The 23,579-nt window shown below is 41.3% G+C and overlaps 2 protein-coding genes across 2 annotated transcripts in view; one reads left to right on the forward strand and one right to left on the reverse strand.

Annotated features, from left to right (window-relative positions):
* ZNF827 (zinc finger protein 827) overlaps positions 1-5,534 on the forward strand; it is a 154,824-nt gene extending 149,290 nt beyond the window's left edge. The window contains exon 15 of the transcript XR_008445079.1: positions 5,503-5,534. The gene's annotated coding sequence lies outside the window, so the exon portion shown is untranslated. The remainder of the gene's footprint in view (positions 1-5,502) is intronic.
* A 2,593-nt stretch (positions 5,535-8,127) lies between these two features.
* Positions 8,128-23,257, reverse strand: C5H4orf51 (chromosome 5 C4orf51 homolog). The gene is made up of 6 exons (XM_054029813.1): positions 22,615-23,257; positions 19,111-19,187; positions 16,086-16,144; positions 11,074-11,152; positions 10,863-10,954; positions 8,128-8,216 (listed from the first exon to the last, which is right to left on the reverse strand). Exons 1-6 carry the CDS (start codon positions 22,842-22,844, stop codon positions 8,196-8,198), a joined length of 558 nt encoding a protein of 185 aa, XP_053885788.1. The 5' UTR covers positions 22,845-23,257; the 3' UTR covers positions 8,128-8,195.
* Positions 23,258-23,579: the final 322 nt, after the last annotated feature.

Raw genomic sequence — 23,579 nt, forward strand, 5'->3', positions numbered from 1 at the left:
TACATGGCCCTGGCTGCATAATCAGTTACGTTTGAGAAAAGATTGCCTCGTGCTCTCCACTTCAGCTGTTTCTATAACAAAGGAAAAGTAAAATGATATTCTTCTTATACTTTGAGTTACAAATATTAATAAATCTGCATCAATAGTAAAAAGATGGAGGATCAACTAGACCCTGGGCAGCTTCTGTAATATCTTTCATATACAATACCAGGGACTGATCTGTCAGACCCTCATTAAGTCTTAATCCCTCCCTTACAATACACATTTTAGCCAGATCATCAGCTTTCGTAAATTATCATAGCTCAATTGAAGTAAGTGGAGCTGTCACAATTTACATTAGCTGAGGATCTGGTCATTTTGTGTAATTTAAAGACAGAAAGAAAAAATCCTGTTTGTCAGATTTGACATATTAACTAAAATGACAATATTTATTCCTAATTAGAGATGGAACTAAACCAACCCAAACAGGTCCAAACTTTCACAAACCTTAGGGTCCCTCTGGACTCAGATTTGTGACAAAAGGGTTTTACAAATGACTAACAGCAGAGTCTATATCTTACCAAGCCACACACTGATCAGAACATACATACATACAGAACATAGGTCTATTACAGGAGAGTGGGTGGGTGAGGTTTTGTTGCCTGCAATGTGCAGGAGGTCAGACTAGATGATCATGATGGTCCCTTCTGGCCTTAAAGTCTATGAGAACAGTAAATATTCAAATAGTAAGACTAAAATTAATCAAAGTTTGGTATGAGGGAAGAGAGAGATCAAAAAATGACATTTGCATATCTAGAAAAGCTACATCACTTTTTAAAGACCTCTGGCTCCCTTGGAACCCTGCATGCTTTGATTTAGGTTATTAAAACTTTATTAAATTAGTTTTTCTGACATGTACAGAATATGTTTGTGTGGTGATATAAAGGCTTTATTGATACACAGATGGGATGATTCCCTCAATTAAAATTAGAGGGAGCAAATACCTGATGGTATAATATAAAGATTTTGGGTATACTGCAGATGCCTCACATATTACAGAGGAGCTATTTTAGAAAAGTTTTAGAGAGTTTTAAACATTTGAATTGGCACTATTTCTTGTAATTCTCTATCTATCAGCCTGTAAAGCCAAGTGTCTTCCAAAGGAGACATTAAAAACCTATAACAGTTACCTAGGATAGCTTCTCTATATCCATATCTAAATTGATGCTAATTGGAGAGATTTTTGTTGTAGATCATATCAGTTGCGCATAGCTATATTTTAAAATATAGAGAGATAGATAGATGTTGTGGTTTTAAAATATCAGTTGTTCCTAGTGAACAGATGTCCACATTACAAGAATTGCAATCATATTTGGTGCTAATTAGCTTCCTTTTTAGCAAGTCGCAGCAGTGAAGTTAAAGACTGGTGGTGAAAATAAGCTACTATCTCACCCCTAGAAATGGCCCCTTCAGGTCAGGACCAAGGCCCAGTGAGCAGAAGGTTGCACTGTACCTTTCAAACAGTACCTGTTCTGTGGGCTAATAAAGGATGTATTCTCCGGGGCTGTCAATTAGGCACCATTTCCAAACACTTAATTCACTTTTTTTTAAAAGTCAACTGTACTCCACACACTTGATTGGCTGTCTAGTAACAATATGCTCCCACAAGGCAGGAATCACGTTTTTTGACCCATGTTCATTTTTGAGCTCCCCAAGCTGGCTGGAATGTTTTATTCAGTATTTTATTAATACTTGGTTTGTATACAGCCCTTGTCATCCATAGAATTCAAAAAACTTGACAAAAAAGGGGTCAATATTCTAATACCCAGGTTAAGTATGGGAGAAGCTGAAGCCCATAGCGTGACATGACTTACTGTAAATCACACAGCAAGCCAATGAGAGAGGCATGGTGGATGAGGTAATATCTTTGAATGGGCCATCTTCTATTGGAAAGTACAAGTTTCTGAACTACACATAGCTCTTGTTCAGATTTTGGGAAAGAAGCAGAGTGTCTGTCTTCTTTCTGCAGACCTGAGAAAGAGTTCTGTGTAGCTTGAAAGCTTGTAACTTCCACCAACAGAAGTTGGTCCAGTAAAAGATACTACCGCATCTACTTTGCCTGGGATCAACACAGCTATGACAACGCTGCAAAAAGGTCAATGGTAGAGTAGAAACAACCTTCTTAGAAAATTACTATGGTATCTTTTAAATATTTTCAGCTATCCCTCGATGTGAGGATGATGTCTGTCAAGGGGGGTAGGTTCACTGATAGGTTTTTAAGTGGCTGAGGAGCCCAAAACGTGACCTGCAGATTTTCCCACAGAAGTGGCAGTTGTAATCTCGGAGGAGACATAGTTGTTGGCTGGAGTGTTGTGCCCTTTCTTTCCTCCTTTGTTGCTTCTCTGTCTCATGAGCACGTCTGTTCTCTTCAAAGCGAGCTGTGTCTCGGTGTATGGTGTGGCGCCACTGTGTTCTGTCCCTCGCCGAGTCCTCCCGGTTTGTTGGGTTGATGCCTCCCTTTTTAAGGTGTACTTTCAGTATGTCTTTGAAGCGCTTCCGCTGCCCTCGGCGAGCCCTTCTTCCCTGACTTAACCGAGAGAAGAGTACTTGCTTTGGGAGGCAAGTGTCAGGCATATGTACACAGTGACCAGCCCAGCGGAGTTGGTGTTTCATGAGCTGCACTTCTGTGCTGCTGATGTTGGCTGCAGAGAGAACGCTGATGTTAGTGCATCTGATCCTGAGAATCCTCCTGAAGCAGTGCTGTTGGAACCACTCCAGCTGCTTGAGATGTCATCTATAGGTTACCCAGGTCTCACATCCATAGAGAAGGGCAGGGATGATAACTGCCTTGTAAACCAAGATCTTGGTGCCTGTTTGCAGATCCCTATCATTGAAGACTCATTTCAGTAGTCTTCCAAAGGATGTGCTGGCACCGCGGATCCTGTATTCAATTTCTGAGTCAATACTGGCTGTTTGGGAGAGGTGGCTGCCAAGGTATGGAAAATGGTCCACATTTTCCAGGGATTCTCCGCTGATGGTGACTTGTGGAGTACGAAGAGTAGTTTGTGCAGGTGAGGGCCGGTAGAGTACCTTGGTTTTCCCAATGTTGACAGAGAGACCCAGGTTGTCATAGGCATCTGCAAAAAGATTTAGGGTACTTTGCAGGTCAGTCTCTCTGTGTGTGAGAATGATGCAGTCCTCTGCATACTGAAGGTCAGTGATGCCAATTTTCGTGATCTTAGATTTTGTTTGGAGTTGTCGGAGACTGAGGCATTGACCATCCATATGATACTCAATCCCAATTCCATCAGGAAGGTGGTCAGGGATGAGAATCAGGATCACGGCAAGTAAATGGAGAAGAGTGTTGGAGAAGTGACACAGCCCTGCTTGACACTAGTGCGAATGATGAATGGTTTGGTCTCTGAGACATTGCACAGAGTGGTGGCAGTCATCCCATCATGGAGTAGTCTGATGATGGAAATGAATTTCTGTGGACACCCAAACTTACACAGCACCTTCCATAGGGCATCACGATTGATAGTCAAAGGCCTTGGTTAGGTCGATGAATGCCATGAACAGTTCTGGGGGTTGCTCTCTGCACATCTGAATCTGTCGTGCCACGAAGATAATGTCATTTGTGCCTCGGAATGGCCTGAAGCCACACTGTGATTCAGGGAGGAGTTCCTCAGCAAGGGGGAGAAGGCAGTTTAGTAGGACCTTTCCTGCAATGGAGAGGAGGCAATACCTCTGTAGTTCCCGCACAAAGATTTGTCCCCTTTCTTGAATATTGTAACAATGTTGGCGTTCTTAAAGTCAGGTGGAATTTCTTTGCAGGTTCAGATTTTGTCGAGAAGTTAGCAAAGTTTGTGCTGGAGTATTGTTCCACCAGCCTTAAAAACCTCAGCTGGGATGCCGTCTGGACTGGTGCCTTGTGATTTTTTGTCAGGATGAATCTTTTAAATACACATAAAGTAGTCACCATTGTAATATTTAAAAAAAAAAAGACCATAATACAGAAATATCCCTTCTACTTAGTACAGGAAATACCTAGGGAGTAACAGTAATATTTATTTGCCAAACATCTGTAAAGATTTTAATAGCAGCTACTGTCATTTTTCTATTGCAGTATAAATATAACTCAACTTTGTTGCATACTCTCATCCCTCTGCAGAGGCATCAGTGTAAATAATCTTCCACTACTTGCTGTACTTAGGTGGTTTAGGGTCTCATCAATTCCTATTCAGGTCAGGGAAAAGATTCCCATTGACTAGAATGGGAATTGGATCAGGCCCTAGGAGCTGTGTTGAAACTCAGTAGCTTCAGTTCACAGTTGTTTCATACGAAAACCTTTCTGTCAGTTTTACTTTCTATGGGTGTGCACCTCCTGTGCCTAAAAATTCAATGCAAAGTTCAGTTGAGATTACTAACTTTCAACTGGCTTCTCAGGAAAATCAGGTGGATTTTTGGTATGAAACCAAAAATCTGCTCGAATCACAAATGTTTTGACAAATCTAAGCTAAGTTTTGAGCTTGTATCTGAACCCAGTAAGAGCATGTTTTTACTTGGCTTGTGGTCTTGTTACAAACATGTTGCACAGCTCTTGGGATACTAATACCACATAGGCTAGAGATATGTCTATGCTGCATGTAAATCCAGCTGTTGTGCTTGCATGCATGTGCACAGCAACTGATTTTTACAAGTTGGATGTGAGAATATCTACAAGAGGGACTGAATTTCATCTCATCAGTAACAGTACTGATGAGATGCAGCAGTACTGAGCTATCTGATTCTTCAGTCTGCTTGCCTTCTTTCAAATAATTGGTGACAACTTCCCATTCTTGGAAGCTTTCATGCTTCTGTTCTTTTTTTCCCTTCCCTCAGTTGTGTCTAATATTTGGAGATGCCCCTTCCTTCACACATGAAAAATATGGACTAAGGACGTAGTTACTGAAATGGTGGCCCATATTCCTGTATTGTCCTCTGCAATACAGAAACCTAGTGTTCCCACTATGCTTTAGTTTTAAAATCTATAAAGGTAATTTCTGTCATGTACCTTCTTTTCCAGCTTTCTTCAACCAGTGATTCATTGAAATGACAAACTCAGGTTTGTTACTCTGCTGGGAAGTTGCCTGTTTTATTAAAACATAACAAAGTGCTCTTTAGCTTTGATTACTGTGCTCATACTCCTCACGCTGATGTTCTTTCTGGCTTGATGTAACCAGTAACGCTAAAAGGGTCTCATTTTGTGGCTGATTAGACCATAGGTAAGGACTTGTGAAGTTGTTTGCTATTTTTGATTGAAGCCTGGAATCTTCAGCCAAGGGCTGGAACAAAAGATTTGATTTTTTAAAGGGTTTAATAGAATATCCAATTGGGAGTTTCACAGAAACATTTGCCTCAGTCAGTGGCAATTGACTTGGGTTTTAGAACCTATAACATATTTCAGTGTTTAAAGGTGCCAAAAAGTGGGGCATATTTCCTATTACTTCCCATTCACCCTTGTGCTCACTTCTGTAATTACAGTTTTGAAGGTGGCCAGGATATTCTGGTGCGATTTGGGAGACCCACATTTTAACAGCAAATCCTGACTTCAGGTGAGTGTAGGCCTTAGAGGAAAGGCCATTTCACTATACCATAGCCCATCAGCTGAGATATTGAAGTACTAGCAGTGATTGTGTCCTGGTCAAAAAAACAACTTTCTGCCCTTCATTCATGTGAAAAAAACAATCCAAGTGAACAGAAAGTTCCAAGGGAATCTACATTGGACACCTAGAGCTGCCATTGGATGGATGTAAGGCAAAAAGCAATCTGGGATTCCTATAAAAATCATTCACTCTAAAACAAGCTGAAAAGCTAATGCAGAATCTCTTGGTAGATGCAGCAGAATAGATTATTATTAAGAACAGATTAATTCACATGACTAAAATCTCTTATATTGTTTGAACAAATATCTAAATATTTGAAAAAATTCTATTACAATATTCAACATAGAATTGTAGTGCAATATAACTAGGAACAGTTGCCCTACTAGTTATAAACCATTAGTATCTCTTGCTGAATAATATTTTTTTAAATTGGTATGGGAGTGTAAATATGAACCAATATTTGCAGGCGTGATTGCTCTATAAACATGCTGTGGAATAAAGCACTAGACATATATTGAGCTCTATCACTCATACAAGAGATTTCTTAAATGTAACTGAATAGCTCCTTTTTCTTGTGTAACTATACTGATGCCTGTTTGAACTCTAAATAGTTATTACACAATCATCTTTAAGAGTTTTGTATATCTAGCTAGCTATTTCTAATGTGATTATGTAAGTAGAACCTAATGAAAAAGCTAAACAAAATGTTAATGTAATTAAGGAATATGCACTATCTTTCAAGTGGGCATTTCAATTAAAAATAAATAAAACCCATTACATGATGATACAGTGCAAATATCTCATTTTCATCAGTCAAAGTTCATTCTTATTCAAAAAATGACAGATTTCTGTTGAGAGAACTAGAAGCAGCAATCTTCTCTCTCCATTCAAACCATGCATATGTACATAATTAAGGGTCCACAAACAGATCACTTTCTCAAAGTTCAGACATCTCTCGATATCATATTTTATGCATAAAATGCCTTTTGAGATTGTTATTGTATTTCGGTGGTCTGTCTGATACGGTGAGTAATTTTATAATAAAATTTAAATCACATCTAATTATTAGTAGGAGAGAATTCTAAGTGCATTATAAAAGCTTATATATGTATGAATTGCTTTAACACTTCAGTAACATGACTGCAGCCATATCACCTTGTGGTGTTATCCTGTCCAACAGTATGAGGCTGGATTAATTTTTGAATAGAAGATCTCATAAGAACCTCCAGTGGTAGGTGATGCAGGTGTTTCAATGGGAGGCACTCCTCCCACTGGTCTATACTGCAGTCATGGGGTGTGACTGCAGCTCCAGTAGACATACCAGAGCTACCTTTAATTTAGCTAGCTTAGGTAGCAAAGCAGTGAAGCCATGGCAGCGTATGGGGTGTACAAGCCCACCCAGTATCCTGGATAATTACTCATGGGGCTATCCTATGTGTCCGTGCATGCTGCCAGTACCTGAGCTAGCTAGATTAAAGCTAGCTCCAGTATGTCTGCTCAAGCTCAATCACACGCTGTGACTGCGTTATGGTCTTAGTAATGAACCAAAGCCTTGTGTGGTGCTGAACACAGCTGCTGGAGGTTACACCTTTGCAGTCAGCATCATTGCTACTTGTGTTGATTAAAGATCACTTGGCACTTTCCAGTATCCTAGCCAAATTCCAACTCATATGACAGGTAGTTTATGGAACAATCTACAATTGTGTTTCCTCATAGGCTGTATCCAGTGAAATAAGTTGGCATTCATACATGAGTATCTTCTGTCCCTTATGCAGAAACAGGATTTGTCCTGCCAGGATCACATCATTGGTTCTTCAGTTTTGGTATCCTGCTCCACTAAATGCCTTCTGATGACTCAGAAGAAAGCAAAAATAAAAGCCAGCAATTAGAGCTGACTGAAAATTTTCTGACAGTGTTTTTCAAGCAGAAAATGCCAATCCATTGACATCAAAATGTTCTACAGGAACACGTCAATTTTGATGAAATTTCGTTTTGAAAAAAAAAAATAGAGTATTTTGATAAGAGTGAAACATTCAATTTCAAGCTTATAAGAATGGAACATTTTGATTTTTAATTTTGAAATGTATTGAAATTAGTTTATATTATGTATAAAATAATACAATTTAAAATAGAATTAAAATAAGTCAACATAGAAATGAAATAAAACAGGTTCACTGACCAAACTTTTTTGTTCAGATTCTGAATTAATTTTCCCCCAAAAAATGTCAGAATTTCACATGGAACAGAAATTTCGATTCCTGGCCAATACTACCAACAATGCATCTGACCAATGGGCTTGAATCAGATCCCCAAAGTAGTTTCCACAGGGAAGAGTCCCTGCAGATTTTTTATTGAGGTGTTCCTTTTCCAACAGTTTTTCTGTTATGAGAATGAGAGTCTTTTGCTAGTGTATGGTCCAGCTCCTCAACTAAGTTACTATGCAAAAGAATGCATGTTCTTTCATTTTTCTTGACAGGAGTGCAAGCCATAGGTGGTCCTGCCATTGGCTTTTTATCATCTAATCAAGATTTTCCCAAATATCCGATTTCCTGTTTGGCAGTAGACGTGGTTTCAGGAATTCTCCACACTTACCTGAGACACACAAAACAACAACAGATAATTTTGTGTTTCTTTATGGCTTGGAAAATGCATTGTTTTGTGGATCCCTTTTTAAGCTTTTTAGCCTTTAAGGGTATGTCTATACTACCCGCCGGATCGGTGGGCAGCGATCGATCCAGCGGGGGTCGATTTATCGCATCTAGTCTAGATGCAATAAATCGACCCCCAAGCGCTCTCCCATTGACTCCTGTACTCCACCGCCGCGAGAGGCGCAGGCGGAGTCGACAGGGAGCAGCAGCAGTTGACTCACTGCAGTGAAGACACTGCGGTGATTAGGTCTAAGTACTTCGACTTCAGCTACGTTATTCACATAGCTGAAGTTGCGTAACTTAGATCGATTCCCCCCCCTCTCCTCCCAATATAGACCAGGCCTAAGAGTAGAAATCCAGTCAATTTAGTACGTTCAGAGAAGGGAAAATTAACCTGCAAGTTAGCTTCTCTGAAGTTATCATTTGACTTGCTTCCCTGTTTGCCCACTCAACTTCCACTGAGATTTGGGAAGTAAAAGCTTTTGATTACTTTCTTTCTGATCATACTATCACATAAATGTATATTTCTGGCATAAACTATTCAGAAGGGATTAGAAGCACTTTGCTGCTGAGACACAGAGTCTGTTCAGGATACTCATCTACCAGAGGAAAAAAGCTTAAGCAAAGAACTCCACTAGCGATACATCTCACACTAAAAGCACAAGACTCAAAAACAGGAATTCAGTCAAATTTTATTTTCAGAGAAGATAAATCATAGGTAACTAATTGTTCCTTCCCATCCTTTGATCAAATACATCTACTCTTCCTGCATTGTTTAGGTTGCCAAGACATCTAAATTTACTACACTACACTGTTTCCTTTATTTAGCATATGAAATAATGCAATACCAGATTATAGTTAAATACTATATAGCAGTAAATCACTTTGCTTTTTTATTTTAGTGGCAACATCTTTTTTATTTTCCTTCTCTGCAGTAAGATGGCTTCAAAGAACCCAGATCAGAAGGCAAAACAGAATAAAGAGGTGTCTCTTCTGAACCACAAAGGTGAACCTTCTATGGATTCTGTGAATTTTTAACTCTTGGTATTTTAGTCTCTTGGTGTTTGCTGGACACTTTAAGTTTCTGAGAAATGTGTGTATATAATGGAATATATTTTGGAGAATAGATGTTTGATTTGCTTTTTATATTTTTATTGCTTCTACATCAGATATGAAAAAAGAGAGATTTTCCTTCAAGTTTAGATTAAGTTGATTGAAAGTTTGTTTTGTGACTATAAAACAGATTTACCTAGCTGGCAATATTGAAGTTCTATTAGTGCCAAAGACCTATATCTTGTATCTTTAGAGCAGCAATCACCATACTATGTGGGTGCTTTTAATCTTTTTGTGTCTTTACATCAGGATCAACATCATTTAGCCTCATTGTGATAAGACAGACCCCAAAAACATAGTGGAACTCAGGAAGTCCTGGGATTCTGAGCTAGGACTTTATACTGAAGTATCACTCACACTTGAGAAGGAAGTTCTATGTATGCTGGAGAAGCCACAAGCATTGTGGACTGGTAGGGAAACCTTATCCAACACCATGATTTTAAGTGGTAGGTGATGCATCATTATTTCCCTTACCATCTTCAGCAGTGGTACAGAATATTAAAACATCTGACAGGTGTCTCTTGCTGTCAAGATCTCTACCTTGCCTGGCAATTCTAGCACTGGAGAAAGATCTGTCAGAATTTACAAGGTAGGAGATTCTGACACATAATAAAGTTGAAGCAATTGCAATGTTAGTAATAGGTAGACGGCTCACCTCAAAGAAGGTGCAAAGATCTGATCAATGAAGAAATTGGCATGAAAGGGCTTTGCAAAAATGGGATTTGTTGTTGTTTATTTATAGCACATAATGTGCACTGCTAGGCACTTTCCAAATACTTGAGAAGGATAGTCCCTGCTCAGAGGAGACCACAATATAAAGACGGATAGACAAGTAAACAGAGGCTAGGAAAATAAGAACAATAATAGGCAATGGCTATACAAATCAACTTGATTCACTGTAAACAACATGACAAAAATGGGTCTTTAAGAGGGACTTAAATATGGACTGGGTGGAGGCTCTGTGGATGAATTCAGGAAGGTCATACCTAGAGTTGTGCAAATAACTGATATTATTTGGTTTGCTGGCAATTCCAAAAAAATTGTTTGGAGTGGAAATAAACACTTTTTGTTTCTAAATGTTTCATTTTGATTTTGAGCTTTTTTAAGGCATTTTTTAATTAAAGGAAATTTTGAATTAAAAAAATGTTTCAGTTTTTAAACGTTAAAATGAAACAGTTGGATTTTTGGGGGATTTTTTTTTCTGACAGAAACAATTTGGTGAAATTGTAAAATGTTTCAGTTCACCCAAATCTGAATTTGTTGCTGAAAAAAGTTTTGATCAGAAAATTTGCCCAGCTCCTAGGCATATTGTGTACTGGAGGCTGCAGGAAGAAGGCACAGAGGTGTTATAAAGAGGGATTTGCATTTCTGCCTTCAGAGAACATGGCTGGTTTTGAGTAGCTCTAGAACCTGGGTCTTCTGCCTAGGCCACACAAGGGGCCTGTTCTAGAAAAGTTATACAATGAAAGCTACTTACATTACAGCTATAGGTCTTTATCTTGTGTGGTATAGTCTGCATCTTCTGACTTTCCACTGCAAAATTTTTCATTTTCTCAATATTTCTGCCCTCTATCATGAAGTGGTGAAAAAAAATAGGCTGAAAACCAGCAGAGAATTTGAAACATAGAAGATTTATATTTATGGGAAGCAAATGAGGCCTCAGGGGAGTGATTTAGGGTTACACTCACCATTTTCACTGGCATGTTTTATCCAGTTCTGAGCTGCCTGATGTGACTTTGAAGCACCACAGTACATATTTTGATACACCTGTAAAAAGATAGTAACAAATCATTGCTTCTTATACCAAGGCTGCCAATCTGAGCACATCACTAGCAAGTGTATATATTTAGATATACTGTAACAACAAAGAGTCTGGTGGCACCTTAAAGACTAACAGATTTATTTGGGCATAAGCTTTCGTGAGTATAAACCTCACTTCTTCGGATGCATCCGAAGAAGTGAGGTTTATACTCACGAAAGCTTATGCCCAAATAAATCTGTTAGTCTTTAAGGTGCCACCAGACTCTTTGTTGTTTTTGTAGATACAGACTAACACGGCTACCCCCTGATACTAGATATACTGTGTGATGCTGTCCTAACAGTTCCACAGAGCAGCAGCAAACAGAAATGAGAGCACTGCAGTGGATCTGAAAACAAGCAGACCTGCTGTAACCAGGCATGTTTTATTATATGGGCTTGATTTTAAGAAGAGCTGCCTACTCACAACGCCAGCTGACATCAATAGGAGCTATGGATGGCCAGCCCTTCTGAAAATCAGGCCCACTGTCTCTGGGTATCATCTATGATTAGCAGATATAGCTTCTGAGAGAGAGAGAGAGTGAGTGTGTGTGTGTAGTTCAGCATACAGAATGAGGATAGGATGGTTGAGCAAATGCCTCAGTGCCATTCAAGAAATACAGGCTAGCATTTAGGGATCAATCTTCCTACACATGAAGTCAATGTCAAAATTTCCATTGACTTCAGTGGTGCAATAACTTGCCCTTAAAAAGAAGTCACAACATTAAATTAATGAGCGTATATCTTCCAAATCCATCTCCAAATGGCTAGTTAGACTCCAAACGCTCAAAAATGCAATTCTAAGGCAGGCCAGATAGAGGGGGAAAACACAATAGTATTTAAAAGTGGTAAAACATTATACCCATTTTAAATGTATTGCCCACTGGGAGCTATTCAGAGCAGGCCCTCCAATGTTTTGACCTCCAATAGGTCTTGTTCACAAGACATTGGCTATAGAAGCCCAGCTGGTATTCCTAATGAACACAACAATAACAGATCCAATTACTTCAACCAATAAGCATTAAAAAGAAAATGCAGCACCAAAAGCCTTTATTGCTTTGTTAATTCAAATACATATATCTGCAGATATTACAATAAAGGCAAGAGCACAGCATCCTTACCCCTTCACTTGTCTTTTCTGCAGACTACACACGCTCTAGTCTTTAACTCCTTCCTCACAGGTTTTATTTTCCAAACCTTGTATCTTTGTCGCTTTCTCCTAACTTCTCTTTCCAGTTTGCCGAAACGGGCTGTCCCAAAATGAACGCATTTGTCTAACTGAAGCCAAATTGATGCTGAGTAGATTGGTTTAATTACCCCTGTTTGCTTTATGTGTGTTTCTCCCATCATAACTTATAATCTTATTCAAGTAGTTGCAGCCGTATATTCCACGTGGGCATGTGCACGTGCTGTGCACCAGAGCCAGAGAACTTTGCCTAGCAGCCCCTGTAGGGAAGGCGCTCACACCCTGCTGATGTAGCCCCTCCCCTGGCCAAATAAGGGTGGTGCCGTCCCAAACCCCTCTGTTCCTTCTCACCGCCCATGGCTAGAGTCAGAGCAGTGTGGTGTCTTCACCTCATACTTCCACCCTCAGTTTTCTGAGAACTTTGCTTGTATATAGTAGTAATGGTATCTTAGTTGTATCTTAGATGTAGTTTAAATGTTAGTTTAGTGTTAGTAGAGTAGTTGGCTTCCCTGTGAGATGCCCTCACGGGGTTCAAGCATTGTACACCATGTAGCGGGGCCATCCCCAACAGCAACCCCCACCCAAAGTGCTTGTTGTGTCTTAGTGAGGGACACATTAAAGAGTGGTGCTCCATCTGCAAGTCATTCACAAAGAGGACTTGGGACAAGAGACTTGTGGTTGAAGCAGCACCTTCTGGAGCAGGCTGAGTAGGACTCTGTGTCTGTCATGGAGGTCACAGAAGTCACAGATTCCGTGACTTTCTGCAACCTCCGTGACTTCTGCAGAGGCCAGTGTGGCTGACCCCAGGGCCACCCAAGGAGATGCTCTGGGGCAGATGCTCAGGTCGCCCTGGGGACAGCCACACCAGCCACTGTTCAGGCAGCCCCAGGCAGCTTTCCTGGGCTGACCAGAGCTGCCGCAGTCTGCGGCCCCAGACAGTGGTCCCTGGCAGTTCCAGCCATGGGGTGTCCATTGAGTCCAGTACCGATGACATTGGCACCAGAGCCAACCATCTCCATGCCAACAGCATACCAGGCAGCATCAGACCTTCTTTGCCTCTCAATCCTGGACTCTAGTTCAGGAGTTCTCCAGTGCTATGACTTTTACCAGCTCTTCCTCCATTGTGCTCCAGCACCTTCTGGCCATGTTGCAGAGTCGCCAGGTCTGTCAGCACCACAGCTCGCATCATCCGGGCTGCAGACTGTGGCAGCGAAACTGGGCCTGGCACGGAAGGCCCACTTAATGTCATGCATCCTTGGGTCCTGTCATTGTCATAGTGGCAGATCCCATCATCCAGTTTAGTACTGGCCTCGGTGCCAGTGCCTCTCCTGGTACCAAGCAGGAGTGGGTCCCATTTGGTGCCACTGGTGCTAGTTCCCCACTCCTCTTCAGTACCAATGCTGCCTCCATATTGGGCTTCAGATGAGTCTGATCAGTTGTTTGGCTCATCAGTGCTGGCTCCCCCATTTGTCACCACCAGAACCTCCAAAATTCCTCAAGATCTAGGTCAGTGTCGTCATCCTCGCCAGATTGCCCTTGGATCACTATCGGTGCTGAGATCAGGATAGGCTCTTGGTCTGGTGCCTAGTGACCACCAGTGCTTTATCTGTATGCCTAGTGGTTTCCTTGGAATCCCTGGGACAGTCCACAGTCCCTACTGTCCTACTCCTTGACCTAATCCAGAGAGATATCACTGATCCCGACAGTGAGTCCTACTCCCATACTGTCTCAGCTGCAAGTGACCACTGAGTCCATTCCCTCGGGACCCACAGGGCTCTTCTGACCCAATCCTGTGGTGCAAGAACACGATCCATCATTGGTGCAGTGAACCGTCTCCTCGTCCTCCCTGGATGACTCTACCATGCCAGAATCTTCCTCTCCCCCGGTGCCCAAGGACTTTAAGGTGTATCAAGACCTCCTGAGGAATATGACCACTACTTTGGGCATCCACAGGGAATTCCTGCAGAAGATTATGTATAAACTGCTGGATATTTTCCAACATCAGCTCGAGAGAGAGTAGCCCTCCCAATAAATGAAAGGCCTGCAAAGGTCCTCTGGAATATCCCCACTTCATTGACCTTTTGGCAAAGCGTTCGGAGAAACAATACTTTGTTCCCATGCAAGGGTTTGAGGGTTTCTGCTCTCAGCAGGCCCCTAACTCCCTGGTAGTGATTGCATGGCTAAATGAGGAGGAAGAGGACTGATGTTCAGAGTGTGTTCAGCAGGTCTTGCTTAATAGGGGGAAGCTCTCCACTGAGCAGCCTATTCAGCCAAATGGAAGTGATTCTCTGTATATTGGTTAGCCCAGGGAGTTCAACTGACACTCCAAGATATCCTGGATAGAAGCCAGAATCTGTTATACCTTCAGTCTTCCAGTCTTCTATTCAGTTCATTGAAAGTTCACCTGGCAGGAATTTTGGCATTTCATCCACCTATGCATGAGAAGTTGGTGTTTTCAAATTCCATGGCAGTATGATTCTTGAAAGGAGTCACTCATCTCCATACATCAGTTAAAGAGCTGGTTCCTTTGTAGGGCCTTAATTCAGTTTTAGAGGCTCTTATGAGACCTCCATTTGAGCCTCTGGCAACTTCTTCTTTCCCCCTTCTGTGTCAGAAAAATGCCTTCCTTGTGGCAATAACATCTGCAAGGAGAGTGCGTGAGTTGCAGGCTTTGATGGCAGAGCCTCCTTACACACAGTTTTGCAGAGACAAAGGACCCCTGCAGCCACACCCTAAAGTTTCTATCTAAGGTGATTTCCCAGTTTCACTTGAACCAAGTTAAATATCTACCAGTGTTCTTCCCTAAACTGCATTCAATCCCAGAGAAGCAGCAACTTCACACATTGGATGTCAAGTAATGTTTAGATTTTTATCTGGATAGAACTAAACCTTTCAGTTCCTCAACTCCTCTGTTTGTTTCATATGCAGACTGAATGAAGGGTCAAGCAGTCTCTTCAAGACAATCTGCAGGTCGATAACTTCCTGTATCATGACAGCATGAAGTAACCCAGACTACGCAGCCTCAAGGGATACGAGCACATTCCACAAGAACTCAGGTGATGTCAACAGCATTTCTAAGTGACATTCCTATATTGGACATTTGCATGGCTGCTACTTGGTCCTCTGTGCATACTTTTGCAAACCACTATGCCATTACGGCTGCATCCAGAGGAAATACAAACTTTAGAAAGGCAGTCCTGTGGCCCTTCTGTAAGTACACTCAGAGCCCCACCTCCTATTAGTACGGTTTGCGAGTCGCCCACATGGAATGCATTTCCTCAAAGAAGAAAAAACACCCACCTGTTGCTTTTGTTCTTCGAGATGCGATGCAGACATGTACTCCACGACCCACCCTCCATCCCGTCTGCATCAGAGTCTGTACTCCTGATATTCAGTGTGAAGGAACTGAGGGGTTTGGGGCAGTGCCATCCTTATATGAGCAGGCAAGGGGCTACGGCTCCAGGGCACGAGCACCGCCCGCCCCAAAGAGTACTGCTAGGCAAAGTGCTCTGGCTCAAGTGAGTGAGGCGTGCACATGCCCACATGGAATACACATCTGCATCACATCTCGAAGAACAACAGTTACAGGCAGGTAACCATTTTTTAATAAATCTTCAGTCATTTGACTAGGATAAAATGCTGATGCCTTCTATTGTCAACGCAAGATCTATAGATTTAAATGATCAGATACAAATTAACTTCAAATTCTGTACTTACTACTTGTTGTCTGACATATTTAGAATCCTCTCTGTAACCTGGATATTCATGGCATTTGCCTGGAAGGAAAACAAGAAATAGAAGCCTTACAGTAATGTTCAGTCCAGTTTCTTGATAAAAACGATAATCAACTCGATAATGTATTGAATTTTACAATACACAAATATATACAGAGAGGAAAATTAGGCTACCAAATTAAACAATGTCTGCCCAGCTCATCCTCCACCCTCCTGGGGAAAATTTGCGGGATGGGGGCCACAGAGGAGGTGATCTCCTTGCAGTTATTCACCTCCCCTCCACATTTTGCCATGTGAGGAGCAGGTCTGCCTCCCTGAATGAACGGCCCAAGGCCTGCTCCCAAACTTGGCAGCTCTCCAGTGCTCTGAAGGAGATAAGGTCCATCTGCATGGAAGCTTTGTGTCTCCTCAGCAGCCACCTTCTCCCAACCCACTCACTGGCTCCCCAGCAACACAAGTCCATTGGAACTGTAATATCAGGTTCTCCTCTGACCATGGCTGTCTCCAGCACACTCCAGCAGAAAAATAATACAACCTGCGCTTATATTTAGTAAATTATCAGAGAAATTTCCACTTGGTCAGATGGGGGGCAATATGCATCCTTCCCCTAACCTGGCCAGTCCCTCCCACTCCACCAGTGCAGAGCATGGACCATGCCAGGTGGCCACTGCAGTGGTGGGGAAAGAGCCCTACCATTGCACATGGGTCCAAGAAGCACAGTCTGGGTTAGAATAGTTAAACAAGATCTGAGAGCTGAGTATATCTAATATACTAAGTAATATAAATGTTAGTTACAACTATTTACATCTACTTTTTGAATGTGATTCATTTTAATTAAAACGCTATTGAAACAGCCAGCACAAAAAATGCATATATGGAGCAATGAGAAATAACTATGGATGCACTGCTGCCCCATAACGATAGAATGCTGCAATTCTTTTACTGAGTTGCTAATTCTGGATTATTAAAGATATTATGTAATGACTCATTAATATAGCTAGAGCCCTTTATTAGATCATTATCAATAATAAACTAACTTTGTGCACTGTTCTGGGATATGACCTTTTTAAACAGCAGTGTAGTCTAGTGAGAGCCAGGAACCTCCTGAGCTGTAATCCCAGCTGTACTACTGACTTGCTGTGTACTATTGGGCAAGTCACTTTAACCTCTCCTTGGCTGTTTCCTCCTCTATAAAATCAAGGTGATACTTGCCTCCCTCACAGTGGTGTGTAGAGGATTACTGAGTTAAAGATTTGAACAGCACGAGGAAGATGCAAAGTGCTAGATCAGTGCAAAATAAGGTTACGGTTGTTTAAGGATTTTAATTCTGCAAAACTCAGATATAGCTGGAGGTAAACGGCCAGTGTAGAAGTGGGACTTCCCATTCTTTGGCAGAGCATTGTTGTGGCACTTTTCATTGGTATGGTGTTTTGTGAAGGTTTCTTTGATAATTTTAAAAAAAATTCAGGAGGAGACAAATGAAGGAGACTAACTAGTAACTTAACACTTTGTCAGTCAGAGACTTCAGCAATACAGTTTCTCAAGGTACAGAGAGACAAAAGACTCAGATAAATTTTGTTCCCAGCTACATGCTGGCAGCTCCCATTCAAGTGAATGAGGGCAATATTTGGGGTAATGATAATGTGGCCCATATAATAATAAAGAATACTTGTAACACAGCAATATGCAGGCTTTGGGAGGAGTAGAACTTACGGTACATCTCCTAGTTACATAGTCTTTACCTTTCAATTGTTGAGTTACCAAAGAGTCGTGTGGCACGTTATAGACTAACAGATGTATTGGAGCATAAGCTTTTGTGGGTAAATACCCACTTCATACATGCGTCTGACGAAGTGGGTATTCACCCATGAAAGCTTATGCTCCAATACATCTATTAGTCTATAAGGTGCCACAGGAGTCTTTGTTGCTTAGTGAGAAAGATTGATGTTGAAAGTGACGATGCCACACTGTAATTATGTGAGGAAGCTCCAGGAGTTAATACTATACTTCTGGAATTGTGATCCCCAAATCTTATGCTGCTATTAATGAAATGCTGTGGGTGTTTTATTTAAAAGTAATGCTGCTTATACATGTATAGACAGACATACTAAAACATACCATAGCTTAAGTTTAGTAGGAGGAATAAATTCTAGCAATTATTGCAGTCTATGTTCAAATGTAATATTAAATTGTATCTAATGACAGATGACATTTAGTGACCTTAATAAACGGTGTCTGCAGCCAGTGTTTCTTTGTTCCCAGGGGTGAATTAGCCTCCTGGGATCATAGGGGGCCTATGGACCCACAAACTTTGGATCTATGTGGGGACATTACCCAGAAAGTGCTGGAGGTAGCATTGGCTGGGCTGGGAACCAGGAATTTTCCAGGGAAAAGATTTGATTGGGGAGGGTGAGGAGGAGGGACTTTGGTTGGATCAGATCCAGGTTCCTTTGAGTTTCAGTCAACCCGTTTGTATCCATTGTCCATGGGCCATTTTGCAACTGCTTGTCTTTCACCTGACAATTCCCTGAAACAAATGTTTCTCTTTCTCTGGCAGTCCTTGACTGGTGGCCTACTTGGTAACTGCCTGGTTGACTGGCCCATTTTACCAGACTACCTAGAGGGAGCACCCCCAGAAGGCGCAGAGACATACTGAATGCTGAGAGGGCTGAGCTGCCACTGCCTCAGATGCTGGCTAGCTGGTGGCTGCAGGGCTAAGGAACACTGCTCCACAGCACCATCTGGTCACTGCCCGTAAACACTGCAGCCCAGGTCCAGTCATCCTGCAGCTGCTCTGGCCAGCTCCCAGTTGCTCTATTATGTCTCCTCTTCCACCTAGATGAAACTTTCCAAGTGTTTTCACTCTCCCCTCAAACCTAAGTCTCTCCATACCTTTAAATCATTGTCATTGCTCCATCAGTAACAAGAATCTAGAAATCACAGAGGATGCCTGATTGGCTAAGGAATCATCTTCAGAATAACTCTATAACTAAGTGTGTTAGATTTACCTTTGTCAGCTGCAGCAGTTTGTTTATCACTGTTGTAATATCCAGGTATATAATGAAGCTGGTTTACCATAAACACTCTAGAGAACACACAGGGGGAGAGAACATTTGAGTCTTTTAGATCAAACAAAAGGCTGCTTTATTTCTATAAGCTTGTGCAATATGATAAATTTGCAGCATCTTTACCTTGTCATTGGTTAGTTTTCTTTATTTACAATAAGTTATGCAGGTGTTTTTAAAAATCTGTTTTATTTAGGTTCTTATGCCATGCCCATCAACACAAGAACAAGAGCCCAATGGTCCATCTGGTTGGGTATCCTGTCTCTGACAGTGCCCAGTACAAGCTGCTTCGGAGGAAGAAACCTTAGGGAACTAAGCACCAAAAAAAGGTCTGTTCTTTTCCCCTGGCACTTAGAACATTTGTTATGCTCTAGCTGGTCAATAAGACATAGCTTTTCAAACTGTTACATGGGAGATGCCATTCTAGTTCTATAGTTGTTTTACAGGATTTGTATGTATGTCTCTAGGAGCAGGATTGCAGGAGACAATTCTTAACTCTCGGAGACCATTTGCAGGTAAGGATCCCGAGTGGAAGAAGGAATCTATTTGTGGCTCATCAGCCAGTCACAGCAGGTCAACTTCTTAGGCACCTTTGAGTCTCTCTCCCCCCTACCCCCCCTTCTCCGCATTTCATTCCTGGCTAGCTTAGGTGGCTGACTTGTGAAAACCCCCTTTTTAAGTGCTTAACTATCCCCAAGGATTCTACAGGGAGCTTACGTAGCATGGAGCCACCTAACTTGGGGCTGAAAATTCCACTAAGCCATCCAGGGGTTGTGTGTTGGTGCACTCAGCTGACCAACACCTAAATCCCTTTAAAAATCTGGCCCTGAGTGCCTAAAACATTTTCGAAAATGGGACTTAAGATGCCTAAATCACTGAGGTGCCTTGGAATACCCTAAATCCTGCTGTGTCTGACATTGTGAGATTGACTAGTGATCTACTACAAAACCCTACCAGTCAGGGCAAGATTCTCCACTGCCAGAAGGGACAATGTCAGTGTGTGAATAGGAGTAATGTGAGCTCAGTGCATGGTACTGACAGCACTAGCTGCCTGGTACTTTGGAAAGACACCCCCCATTAACCAAATGGTAAACTTCGTTCCCTTAGAGACATGGTGCACAGGCCAGCAAGCCTTCCCCCTCACTCTCTCAAAGATCCTACTCTGCTGCCTGGGTGAGGGAAAGTTGTTCACTACATCCTCCTCCTCCTCCTCTTGGGAACTAGTACAGGAGAAGACAGGCCCCAGATTTATAACAACATTATGCAAGGAAGGAATATATACATTGTAAAGTCAGAAAACTTTCAATTAATGTTCCCGAACCTACTTCATTTCCAAACTCTGTACTACTCCAGCCCACCCCCTCCATGCAGTCCAAAACTCTTCCCCATTGGGACACCATTCTGATGCATTCTTCACCTATGTGCAGACCTATCCCTGCCTGCTCTCCTGATTTAATGTACGCGGGAAGCACCTAGATACTTCCAGGATGGGAACTAGAGAAAAGCCTCAGTGAGAACAAAGTTATCTTGGGAATGTAGGGGATGGAGTCCAGAGTTGAAGAAACAACTGCTCATATATGTATGTAGAGTTTTTCAGGCCCATATATTGAGTGACAGGAGGATGTAGGGTGGAGAACAGTCCATGATATGAGGAACAGTATTATTGTTGTTTTTATAATGAGTAGGGAGAAGGCCTGCATATGCCATGTATGGCAGGTGAGACTCGAGAGCAGCAAAAATTAGGTTGGTGTTGCAACTATCCTTGAGAATTCATAACATTTAGGCATTTAAAGTCTCACCTATAACAATGTATCATATTTTAGGTTGAAATCCTAGCCCCACTGAAACTAAAACTCCCATTGATTTCAATGTGGCCAGGATTTCACCCTTAGTTTTTTTGTAAGGCAATATATTTTTACTTTTAATCTGTATTATAAGGGGTTTTTTGCTTGTTTTTTAAAGGGAAAAACACTGTATATATTTTAGATCTTATACTTAAGCCAGTGGTTCCAGACTGGGACCACTTTTTCATACCAAGATCTTGCTCCCATCTAGCTGGGATCCCCCTTCTGACTTAACAATATGGGAAAGCCAAGATGGTTGCAATCTTGAGACACCTGAGGTCTCAACTCCCATATCACAAACTCAGACTTTAGGCAATTGCTAAGTTACTGAATGTCTTTCGAACTGTATTTCTCATTAATAACATGAGTCATATACATGTTTTGGCTCTATCAGACAACAAATACTAGCAGATGTTTTCCATCAGACCCAATATTAATCAGGATAAACAATGATATCACATTCTCTCGACAACTTGCAAAAGCATGCTGCTATGGCAAACTAAATTTGCTTCCAAGAAGTAGGGATGCTGAACCAAAGGAAGCAATTTCTTTTGACCTTCAAGTACTTTCCGAGATTTCTTGATGGACGGTTCCTGTTTCTTGTTAGACTTGATAAGGATTTCATCAAAAATGGATTTTTATAATAAGCATGTACACTGCAAATGTTTCCATCTTCTAGCATTGTGTAAACTTTAATACGCTTAGATGTGTGCGTGATATCAACTGTTCTTCAATACAGCATTACTGCTAATTGCTGTTCTATTAACCGGTCCAGAGACTCTGGTAGAGGACAGGAGCCAAAAAGCAGGGAAGAATAGAGAGACGCTATAGCCTGCCCCATCAATTCTTGAATGTAATGCCTGAAATGTGAACGTTGTCTCCATCATTAAATGGATAGATAAGCGGTAGTGTATATATACACACATGTATCTCTAGTTCTTTAACTTATAAAACAGAGCTAGATCTAGAATTAAAAACTGAGTAGCAAGGCAATGATAAAATGATTCTAGGTTAGGATTCTGATGACATCATAAAGAATATGAGCCCTTGTAGCTTATGATCTCATTAGAAACCCTTGTTGCAGTTATTTACTAACTGTTCCCATTCCAGGATTGATAATGAAATGTGGCTAGCTTAATCCTGGGTCTTAAACAGAAACTACCAAATTTGATTAGGTGATATTTTTATAAGGTATTCTTGATTTCTAAACTGATCCTGCTCATTTTCTATAGCAGTCAGGTTTCATTCCAGTTCAGTATACCTCTACCCCGATATAATGCTGTCCTTGGGAGCCAAAAAATCTTAGCGCATTATAGGTGAACCATGTTATATCGAACTTGCTTTGATCCGCCGGAGTGCGCAGCCCGCCCCCGCCCCCGCCCCCCCCGGAGCACTGCTTTATCGCGTTATATCCGAATTCGTGTTATATCAGGTCGTGTTATATCGGGATAGAGGTGTATGTTCAAATTCCTCTTAGAAGAGATGAAGAATAAGAAAGGCCTAGTGTAATAAGCCTCTCCTAGCCTCTACCTCTAAGAGGAATTTATTTTTCCACTCAAAAAACTACATATTGTAGGCTCCACTAAATAGGAATAAACCTTACTCTGGTGGATGAGGTCTGTTTATCCTGGTAGGAGAGGAGGGTTTGGTTCTTGCAGGTTCAGCCAGCTCCTTTTTTCCATAACCAGCAGAATATGTTGTTGCACAGTTGGCCTCTCTTTGAGCCTCCCGTCTCCAGGCTTCCCCGGCATGGCGTTGGATTTCTTCAAAAGCTTGAGGAGAGAGAGGACTAAAGGGCAAAGGCAATTCAGGAGCTAAGAAGAGATAGCTCATCCTGGATGCAGCTCATAGATTCTGAGCAGCAACTTTACCTTACTTTAGAAATAACTTTCCTCTGCTGATGAGTGCTAGAGGTGACCAAGCCTAACTTTAACAAGGTTAAGGAAAAGGAAAGTGCTTTGCTGCTGTTGATAAAAGTTGCTAAGCAACAGGTCATAAAAACTCTACCAGCACTACAACCAGCAAAAGAAGAAAAAGCAATTAGCAAACTACAAACTGGATTTTTGTATATATTTATATAACTGCTGGGAGGAAATATTTAAAATGTGACTTGTTAGTGCACTGTCTATGCGTGCAGAGACAATTTTTTATTCTTCTTCTATGCGTACTAGCATCACAATCAGTCAAAGGACAGGTCAGCTGAATAGTCTTCCCTTTGACACTTCCTTTTATTTTTTTATAGCAAAAATGAGGAAGGTGGTGGTAAAATAGCAAATAAAACTATATAGTAGGAATATATACAGTGATTAATAAAAAATAAAGGCCTTAAAGTGAGCTTAAATTACATTTATGTAAATAAGAATAAAGCCTTAGCTAATTACTTTACAACAGTATTGCAATAAGGGAAGCATTTACTTTTCAGTGTCAACTACTGTGTAACACATATTGTAAAGTTTCTCATTTTTGTTACAGGTGAATAGACATCATTTACTCAAACATCTAAGATTTGTGAGTACTTCAGTCTCTTTCTAGCAAGATCATGATTTTTAATCTCCATTTGGTTCTAAA

The sequence above is a fragment of the Malaclemys terrapin genome, chromosome 5 (genome assembly GCF_027887155.1).
Source record: "Malaclemys terrapin pileata isolate rMalTer1 chromosome 5, rMalTer1.hap1, whole genome shotgun sequence".
Classification (NCBI taxonomy): domain Eukaryota; kingdom Metazoa; phylum Chordata; order Testudines; family Emydidae; genus Malaclemys; species Malaclemys terrapin.